At 39.1% G+C, this 10,140-nt stretch overlaps 1 protein-coding gene across 2 annotated transcripts; it reads right to left on the bottom strand.

The window, feature by feature from the left end:
• Positions 1–5,471: 5,471 nt before the first annotated feature.
• Positions 5,472–9,002, bottom strand: LOC146680530 (zinc finger MYM-type protein 1-like). Of its 2 annotated transcripts, XM_085449136.1 has the most exons (3): positions 7,071–9,002; positions 6,532–6,646; positions 5,472–6,324 (listed from the first exon to the last, which is right to left on the bottom strand). In XM_085449136.1, exons 1-3 carry the CDS (start codon positions 8,597–8,599, stop codon positions 5,797–5,799), a joined length of 2,172 nt encoding a protein of 723 aa, XP_085305262.1. In that variant the 5' UTR covers positions 8,600–9,002; the 3' UTR covers positions 5,472–5,796. The 2 variants fall into 2 exon arrangements, 1 of the variants encoding a protein (XP_085305262.1); XR_014918140.1 differs by having other exon boundaries at positions 6,532–9,002.
• Positions 9,003–10,140: the final 1,138 nt, after the last annotated feature.

Below are 10,140 nucleotides of genomic sequence, written 5' to 3'. Positions count from 1 at the left end.
CTATGGTCAATTTAGAAAAATCACAAATTAGCGTAACAAGCATATCTTTGGAGAGTGGGAAGAAGCCGAAGACAGAGCACATGCAGGCACAGGGACAACATGCAAACTCAACACAGCAACGTCCAAGCTAGATTCAAACCCAAGACCTGCTGATGTAAGGCAACTGTCACATCTGCACTGAATAAAAAAGAAAAGCCACTCCAATGCTCCAGCTCAGTCACTTTAGTCTGTTTTTCCTCCTCGTCGAGCAGAACAATCCTTTAGAAATCAAGTCAAACGCTTCACCTTTAAATACATTTGACTGATTAAATTAATCATTAATACACATTGTAAAGTTTATTTGTACAATTTCCTGAAGCCTGGTATCAGATCTAGGAAATAATATTTTATAGGTACACTTCTAGATGAGTTACCAGACCATTGGACAGTGTTTTGGAAAAATTATAGGAATAGAACTTTATGTAAGCTTCATATTTTTGTGATCAACATTTTTTGTTTGTTTTTTTAACATTAGTGACCAAATGCTAAATGAACACTCCTGTGATAAACCTTTAATACAGTAAAACTGACATTATCTTGAGGCGTTTGCCTTCAAAATGATTGGAAAGTCACGAACATGGTCAAGAGGTGCATTTATTTGTTTTACCCTCAGACTTTTATACAATCCAACTGATTTTGGGAGAGGACTCATCCACTCTGCCATTAGAAAGACTGCAGTTTTATGAAACTTCTCCATTGGCTTTATTTTTAAACAGAATTTCTAAATCCATCTTTTGTGTTGAGTCTTTTCTATGAACCCAGCAGTTATTGAAGATCTCTGTAGGGAGAACCTGTTGTATGGGCGACCAACTCAGCTGCACTTATCAATTAATGGGCAGACAGAAGGTTGACAAGAAAAAGTATATAAAACCCACTCAAAGTCTGCCAAACATTATTTCAAGGACTCAAAACACAGACACACACACAAAGAACTATGCGCGTCAAGCACAGCATACTGGCAGCATGTGTTATGGGGGCTTTTCTCTGTGGTAGGTACAGACAGATTGTTCAGAATTAAGAGACAAATACTGGAAGAAAACTAACTTTAAAAACATGCTCCAAAACAGCAAGGTTCACTCTTTATCACAACAGAGACAGGTCTCTGTTTCTACTTGTTAAGATGTGCATGGAATTAAATCCAGATATAAAACTAAAAAAGAAGAAGCAGGAGGACAGAAAAAGCACATCTTTTTAAGATTGATATGAAATCTACTATGAGGAGTCCGTAAGGATAAAGACAAACTAAATCCAACTAAGTTCTTAATCATTTAACAAACACAAAAGAGGGCTTAACAAAAAGCTAACAGGAGTGAGGAGAAGAACAGGATGATTTATACATATGAGAGTAATCAGGGAAATAGAGACAGCAGGGTAAGGAGACACAGCTGCATTTAATCAAGACCACTTGTTTGCAAAAGAGTGAGCCCCCTGGTGGGCTGCGAAGTTACTGTAGGTGGGCCACAGTACTAACAGGAATTCAGTTTAAAATGACTCACATGTACGTACAGTGAGATATTTATCTACTATTAATATATGTATTGATTGATATAAAACTTAAACAAAAACTGTTAAAATTTGTGATATTACTCATTACTCCGATTCTAAATTTGCTGCTGTTATATTGAGGTTTGTGTGTAGTAACAGATGGGTCACATAGTGGCCTGGGTAGCATTAGCAATTTATAGCCAACAGCCTGTGTTGTTTATGTTTTTTGAATAAAAAAGGGAAAACATCAGTTTCACTTGTCTTTTAATTAGAGTGAAGATTTAAGACTGGGTGGGCCGCTTGGGACTTTCTGGTTCTTGAGTGGCCCACAGCACTCTTGACTTTGGGGATGGCTGATCTAAACAATGGGACAGGAAGCAAAACACATAAAATTCAAAGAGAAATGATTGATAATACTGATTGCTTCTTTTATATCACATTTCTTCTCTGCTTGAGCACCCAAAGTGATTCATACTAAAAGCCATTTTCACTCATACAAATACTTTCTTCCATTCCCAAGTGCTTTCTATCTAACATTACCACTGTGATGAGAAACTAGGCATTCAGTGCTCGAGGATACTTGAGCAACACCTGTGGTAGGTACAGACTGGAACAGACTGGCATAGAACCACTAACCTTCTGACTAGTGACTCTACCTTCTGAGCCACGGCCACGCTGATACCAAATAAGGAAATGCTGAAACATCAAATTTACATACAGGATAATGCTCAAACTGAACAGAGGGCAAAGAATACTATAGAACTACTGAAAAAATCTGAACCTAACAAAAAGCAAAACTGTGAACAAAGAATTTTGAAGCATTTTGAACAGCTTGCAGGTGTCATATTAGATCACAGCCAACTTATAAAGACATGCAATAGTCTAAACGAGAGGAAATAAAAGTGTGTATTACTCTCAAAGTCATGTGGTAGGAGGAAGGCTCTGACCTTAGTGAGGAGCCTTAGTTGAAAGAAGTTTGTCTTAACTACAGAGCTAATCTGTTTATTAAATTTTAAAGCACGGTCAAAAATCACGATTCCTTGCAACTGGATGACAGAAAGAGGCTAAGAGACTGTTTTGATGAGAGTTGTTATACAAATGTGTCTAGCCTACATTACAATAGAAGATCTCTTAAGATTTTTTTGGACCTAAATAAAAGGAAAGATCCTGTCAAATTCAAGAGCACTGCATTCCTGAATATATGCTCCTCTGAAGTAACAATCTCAGTGAAACACTCATTAAATGACTTTTAACTCGATCAACTGGTCAAACTTTATGGATTTTTCTATATTTTCTTTTACTGACATAGTGTGATAATTAGCTTTAAGAGTTTTAAATAATGAGTCAGCACATGTACAAGTAATGCCTTTGAGCCAAAATGGGTTTGGTTTTTTTGCTACTCTTGGCACACAGCAGCCCAGTTTCCTAGCGTTTAAGTCTTTTGTTTTCAAGAGGCAGCCAATCAGAAGAAAGCTGAACTAAAAGGAGAGGTGTCATAAAGAAAAATGAGCTGAAGCTACTTGTTTCGAACAGGAGAAGTGTACAGCTTCCCAAAGGTCCATTATAGTACAAACAAGGGCTGCAACTAACTGCAAGAGAACCCCCACAAGACTAAAATATGTAAAGTAAAAAGGAACGGCATGAACTAAACTAACAACAATCAGTCATTATCAAAGACAATGGTTAATAAATAAAAAACAAAAATACATTTTAATTTGAATGATATCAGCACTTGCAGCTTGTAGACAGCTTGTACCTCTCAGAGGGTAAAAGCTACCTCAGCTTCTTGTTCTACACTTGTGAATGACTGCAAAGTTGATTTGAAACATGCCAGACAAGGTAATGAAAGACGGTGAAAGACTAGATCGTCTCAGGGTTTAAAAATAAGTGAAAGAACTTTAAAATCAATTGGCAGCCAACCAACTAACAAAGGACATCGACTGTGTAAATAGTGCTCTCTAGTCTGTTGTGAACCTGTAAATAAAATTTTGCCGCTGTTCTGCTTTATCTGAGAATTTCACTACATCCAAGCTCTGATGTCTAAAATACGTTTGAAAGGGCATTGATTGGTCTTATGTCACGAGGACCCAGGCGCATAAAGCATTGGATCAAAATATGATGTACTGCCAGTGCTAATGGTAAAGGTTCAGAGAAAAGCCAAGGCTTTTAAGCAATGATGACATTTTCTTTATTTATTTTTGTTGTGCATTTGGCTTTATGTATGTAAACTAGTCAGCTACTCTGACCCTGCCACAGCACTCTGTGCAACAGTCTGCTAGTATTATACCATCATTTTGTTTCAAACTTGGTTTCAGTTTGCATTTTCATGCTTTAGCTCATGGAAAATTATTGTGTAAGAGTAGGCAAACAGCATAATTATAGTCTTTGACATAACATCACGTCCTCAGTCTTCAAATAACCTTTGTGAATAGATGAGACCTCAGTAGCGTATAAAAATATTCAGTTTCCTACACTGTTTAGTTCAAATCAGTAACGCTCACCTCAAAATCCTAAAACTGGTTATCATGCAGGAACGTTTACATAAGTCATGGAAATGTGAATAAAGTACTTAATGAATTAATAACGTTACCATATAGAGAGCAAATCAGTGAGAGGGTCGGATAACATTTTGTGGCAGTATTCATAACACTGATCATCCTGATGGGGGCACCATACCTAAAGGGCAAAATTTTGCATCCATGTGCTGACACAGTCGAAGTGGATAAGCTTGATGGTGTTTGGTGTTTTGATGTTAAAGAAATTCACTGTTATAAAAATAAAAGAAAGAGAATTTTGTTATAACGTAAATGAGGATACATGCTGCAGGCTTAGAGCATGTTTCACTTATTTTCAAGCATTCATAGAGTTCTTTTCCTTGCCTTTCTCTTCATGGCAGTCATTAGATGGGTTTGACTTTGAACTTCGAACTGGTTTATTGTGCGCAGTATCAAGCAATGAGGGACTACAAAACTCAGTGAGGGCTTTCTTTGAGAAAATGTTGCAATATTTACATTTTTCACCTTCAAAGGGGATTTTAATTTATTCTGACCTTCCTTCCACAAAGACTATGTTGTTACATTTAGATTTGATAAATTCTGAATTTTTTTTATTATTCTCCTCATAAAACAGTGTTCAAGACAAACTTTAGTTAATTAAGTTCACCAAATAACATCAGAAAACTCTTCTTTGTGTATTTCTCCCCTCAAAATCATGCTCACTCAACTTAGTTTCCCTTCATAGTATCCCCACGGTTGTTCACACCTGACCACCAGTGGTTTTGCTCTCATCAGTGGGATCATTGTTCATTTTAAAAGTGGACAATGACCTGAACCACTTCAACTATCAGTAGTTATCAGTAGAGATGGCACGATACCACTTTTTTATGTCCGATACCGATACCGATATCATAAATTTGGATATCTGCCGATACCGATATGAATCCGATATAGTGTTTTTTAATCAACAAAACTGTTTTTTAAAATATCTTGCTGCATTTTGCAAGTCTGCAAGTTCATACTCAAGTTTAAAACAACAACTACACTAAAGCTATTCTGTTATACCTGTATACAAAAAAAATATTTCATAGTTCAGCAATACTGATCAATCTAATAAACTTAAACCTACACCATCCTCACTATTCTGGTATTTTAAAGAGTACTTAGCGTAAATATTAAGCAACCTAACTAATAGGGTTCCAACTCCCAGCAACAACAAAAATAAATAAATAAAAAATAGGGAACCACCCCTCACGCTCCACCTCATGATGCTTAATCGACGTAATCAACCTTAATTTGATGAAGTGTGAAAAAAATGCACAGAAATCAATTATTTTTCAAGAAATATTAAATAGATTCAACATCTTTCTTCAACAAAATTGCAGACTGCACAGATGGTACCATCCCAAAGTAAAAAGTACTATAGCTTACTAGGGTATATATCAGTGGCGGCTCCTGAAAAAAATCTCAGGGGGGGCAATTTTTATGATATCGACTAAAATGACCCATTTAATGAGTACATCAAACAACACAATTTTAATTTAAATTTAAAATGAACAACCATATTCTGGCCATTTGTATAGATTTGTAAAAATGAACAACCATATTCTGGCCATTTGTATAGATTTGTAAAAATGAACATGAACAGATTTTTTTTTTTTGAATGAATGAATGAAAAATAACTATTGAAAACAACAACTGTAAACTGATTGGGGGGGTGGGCTAAAGAGAGAAAGAGAGAGGGATGGAGAAAGAGAGTAAATATGGTTAAGGGTTCTTATTTGTACAAGAACTTTGCTCGTCTGTCTTTCTGAGTGGCAAATTTCTCGATGACCCTGGTGTTGAAATCAGGAAGTTCTTGTGTGAGTTTTTTCTCTATGGACAGCATAGCCAGAGCGTTGAGCCGATCCTGAGCCATATTGTTTCTCAGGAAAGTTTTTATCCTCTTTAAAGTAGAGAAACACCTCTCCGATTCTGATGTTGTCATTGGTGTGGTGATGAGGATGTTAAGAAGACTTACAGTTTCGGTGAATGTGTCTTGAAGGTTGTTTTCCATCAGAACCTGATAGAGCGCCAGCGCACCACTACAACTCTGAAACTCCTCGTTGTCGTAGATCAGGGACAGTTCTGTTTTAAGTCTGGCTTTGTCCAATGAGGGATAGGCTTCCACTGTGGTTTGTAGTGCTGCATCTGGAAAATTTTTGCTGTGTTGTTGGAACAAGTCTCCTTGCAACAGAGTGGCGCTGACAAGGTGCTTGGTGAAAGAAAACCTCTCCTTGGCATGGCTCATAATGGTGTCGCACACCTATCCAATAATATATAATTGGTAAGAGTTAGATTCAGTGGTAAGACTTTGGCACATGTCTCATGTTAATCATTATTCTGAAAAAAAAAATCTGTCCATAACAAAACAAAACAGTCATGACCACTATATCAAATGACATCTGACAGCATCGTCATTAGATTTTATCTGATGATCCGATTTAAATCAGACCAAGCAGCTAGTGCTTACCTCCAGTGCCAAATGGTGTTGCCTGTCTTCCCCCAATGTTCTCCGTCTCTTTGTGGGTGGGTCTTGAACAGGTCCCCTGTACTCCTCATCCACAACCAGATTAGGAAGTGCCTCCCTGATCCAATACATAAGTTTCATTAATGGCTTCTGAAAACTGAATAGGGATATATTAACCAAACACAAACCAAACAAAGGTTGTGTTCTAATTACCGGGAATTACCGGATTTAATTAATAACCGGACCTGGTTTAATGGCTGGGGGAAAACCAGTGCAAGTAAATAAAGGCCCTGGCCATAATTTCAGGAAATAGCCTATGGTATAGGCTACATCAAATCATTACTGGGAATATACTTCATCAAATATACTTAATCAAATATTTTTCATAAAATTACTTCAAAGGCTGATATAAATCAAAATTATCTGAATTCCATTAAACATTTAAGTCACAGAACACAGAATATATGCAGAGAATTTGATAGAATCTATGCATAGATAATTAACATTTATTCTAGGTTACATATTTATGCTTTTATGCCTACCTGATAGCCTGCATGCGGCTGATGAATGTCTGGGTGATCCCTGCGATGGTGACAGAATCGATGTTTCTCTTCTGTAGGTGGTTATACAGCATGTCTACATGTGGCATTATCTTGTGAAACAAGGCCAGGAAAAAACAGAAAGCTTCGTCTTCCAGCATTCTCACGAAACCACCGGCATCTCTCTTTGTAGGGGCATCAAATCCTTCACTGTTACGGATGGTCTGAAAACACCTCACCAGATCGTCTTTATGTTCATACACTGTATTCACAGCACGACTGTTGAAGTTCCAACGGGTTGCCGATGCACTTGGAAGTCGGTGCGCCACCACCTCGTCAAGCACTGCAGTCCTCTTGCTCGATTTAGTAAAAAAAGAAGCGAATCCTGCTATGTCGGAAAAAAAGTGACTGATTTGAGGGATGTGGGAGGTTGCTTGTTGCATTACCAGGTTTAACTGATGGGCATAACAATGTACGTAGTGAGCGTTAGCATAAATGTCCTGTATCTTACGCTGCACTCCTCCAGTGGTACCCCTCATTACAGCGGCCCCATCGTAGGCCTGGGCGATCAACTTTCTCTCTTGTCCCTGGGGGAGGATGAAGCGCAGCCTCTCCGATAAGGCACTGGCTATTGCATCTGCACAAGCATTGGGTAGCTTGATGAATTCAAAAAAACGCTCTTGAATACGGTTTCGTTGGTCAATGTATCTTAGCACCATGACTAACTGACAGTGTGTAGAAATGTCAGTGGTTTCATCAGCTTGAATGGCTAAAAACTTCGCTGCCTTTACTTCTTCCACGATCCTTTCTCTCAGAACTGCCAACATGCAATCCAGGATCTCGTTCTGGACTGTTTTCGAGGTGCCTTTAAATACAGTAGCATTTTCAAGGTGTTGCCTCAAGTCGTGATCAATTGATGCCATCAAGTCGACTAAACCTCTAAAAATCCCTGGATTGTCTGAGGAATCACTTTCATCATGTCCCCGCATTGCTAGCTCAAAAGCACCACAAAACTTAATACAATCGATGATTTTAGATAAAATATGACGGTTTTTATCTACCTCTTCGTTGTGCCTTCTTAAAGCAATCCGATGTCCATCATCTAGCTGCGCCGCTATGCTAGTTTTCCCTAGCACAGCTAGCTTTACACTGTTGTCCATATGAACTCGTGAGCTTTCATGTTTCTTGATTCGTTCGGAGAGGTGCTTTAAGTCGGTTTGTCCAGATTGTGTCCACGTCAAATCACACTTGTCACTTTTGAACAGTATGCACGGGAAACAAAAAAGTGCATTAGCTGTTCCACAGCCTGTCAGCCACGACTTGCGCTGGAACCAACTCCGACAAAAAGTCCTGTTGTATGCTTTTGACTTCTCCTTCGTTGCCTGGGTTAGTTGAATTTCGGGCTTGTCAGGTCCCAACTCTTTAACTTGCAGTTTTTCTGCCATTGTCCTTCTGGCAAAAGGGTAGGTTAGAAGCGATCTAACCGAATTTGGGGGAGGCTGTGCCTCAACCGTTAACAATACCGCTGCCATCGTCTCTCTCTGACCTTATAGCTCACTTAGGCTACTGACTGAGGTAAAATTCTAGAACAGCAAATCTTCGCGCGTTTTCTGCAGGGGCGCAATTTTAAGCGCCCCCAAACCATTTAATTCAGCGACGCTGATAGGTCAAATATTTATTATTTTCCCCTGGCAACCATTTAATGATAGGCTATTTCGCTGCATATCAAGGGCGCTTTGACGAGCGCCCCAGAAGAAGAAAAACACCGTTTGTTGGTTGAACTTTAATGAGTCAGCTGGTGAAAATGTTAAAATACGCCTGGCTGTATATGGGCACACACATAGTAAAACTATCATTGATGAATTTTTTAAAAATATATATTTTTACTCCTCCACATTTGGGGGGGCGGAGCCCGAGCGCCCCCTATGGGCCAGCCGCCACTGGTATATATATTAGACTTAATAGTCACTATATACAGTAATTGACTTCTATTCATTTTACATCAAATTAAAACTTTGGGTGTCAGATAATTATTTATTAAAAGCTCGACATTTTAAATGAGAGTAAGAAAGAAAAGTATGTCTTTGTGCCCCCTTTTCCCTGTTCATGCCCTATCGGCCCCCCTGGCTAAACTTTGCTAGATCCGCCCCTGCACAGTTACGTCAGCTACATAGAAAAAGATCCTGGAGTAGAAAGTAATATTAAATAAATTCTAACAACAGCTGATCAAGCTTAAACGTGCTGCTGTTGTTCAGCCGCTGGTTTCCTCTTTCTGGTGCAAAGTGGGCCAAAAGCAAACTAGAGTCACGGACTCGCGACAGAAAAGCCGATCAGCTGATCGTTAAGCAGTTTCACGATTGAAGTAGCAGCAGGAGAGGCAGTCGCTTGTTAAGCTTAATGCAGGAATGCTTTACAAACATTCAGAGATGGACTTACACACTTGCTTTACTTCTCTCGGGGATAACTTTGTCGGAGATGAAATGCCGGGTTGCTAGCGAAGCTCCACATGCTATCCAGACCACCGACAGGTCCCGCATGCCACAGCCGCTCTATCACGTGATGCATACTGCTCCGACGTGCTAACGTTCTGAGGTGAGTTACGGCCTGTTGCAAGTTTTGTGAGGTGCTTTCGTGATATTTAATGGATCGGATTACATTTTTTATTTTTCTCCGATATCCGATCCAGTAATTTAGGTCAGTATCGGACCGATACCGATACGTAATATCGGATCGGTCCATCTCTAGTTATCAGTCCCATATACAGTTTCACCCCCCTCCTCATTCTAGCAGGTTCTATGGGCTGTAGTAATTCACTGTAATCAATAATTAGAAAAAGGAGCAGCACAGTGGCTGTGTGAAGGAGTGCAAGCGGAAGTTCACTTGTTCAGTGCTGTGAACAACTAGCAGATTGAGTTTCACAACATGTGCGAGCTATGGGGCGGGGAGACATTGTTAAATTTCTTTCCCGATTTCAGAAAAACACATGACCGGCAGGACTACCAGAGCACCTTGCAGCGATATGCCATTCCATTTAAAGTTCGTGGGCCCTTCATCAGTGAGTCAAAGCACACCT

This window comes from Copadichromis virginalis, linkage group LG23 (genome assembly GCF_057382275.1).
Source record: "Copadichromis virginalis isolate Kocher_CV1m ecotype Utaka linkage group LG23, C_Virginalis_male_GT1.1, whole genome shotgun sequence".
Classification (NCBI taxonomy): Eukaryota; Metazoa; Chordata; class Actinopteri; order Cichliformes; family Cichlidae; genus Copadichromis; species Copadichromis virginalis.
The sequence above is the reverse complement of the archived record's forward strand: the minus strand, read 5'-3'. Positions and strand labels throughout refer to the sequence as shown.

Bases quoted from the DNA above. Each gene is read 5' to 3' on its own strand.
- LOC146680530 (XM_085449136.1), bottom strand. From the start codon at position 8,599: ATGGCAGCGGTATTGTTAACGGTTGAGGCACAGCCTCCCCCAAATTCG. The intron at 6,647-7,070 runs GTAGGCATAAAA...GTATTGGATCAG, and splicing joins AGCCGCATGCAGGCTATCAG to GGAGGCACTTCCTAATCTGG. The intron at 6,325-6,531 runs GTAAGCACTAGC...ATTATTGGATAG, and splicing joins AACACCATTTGGCACTGGAG to GTGTGCGACACCATTATGAG.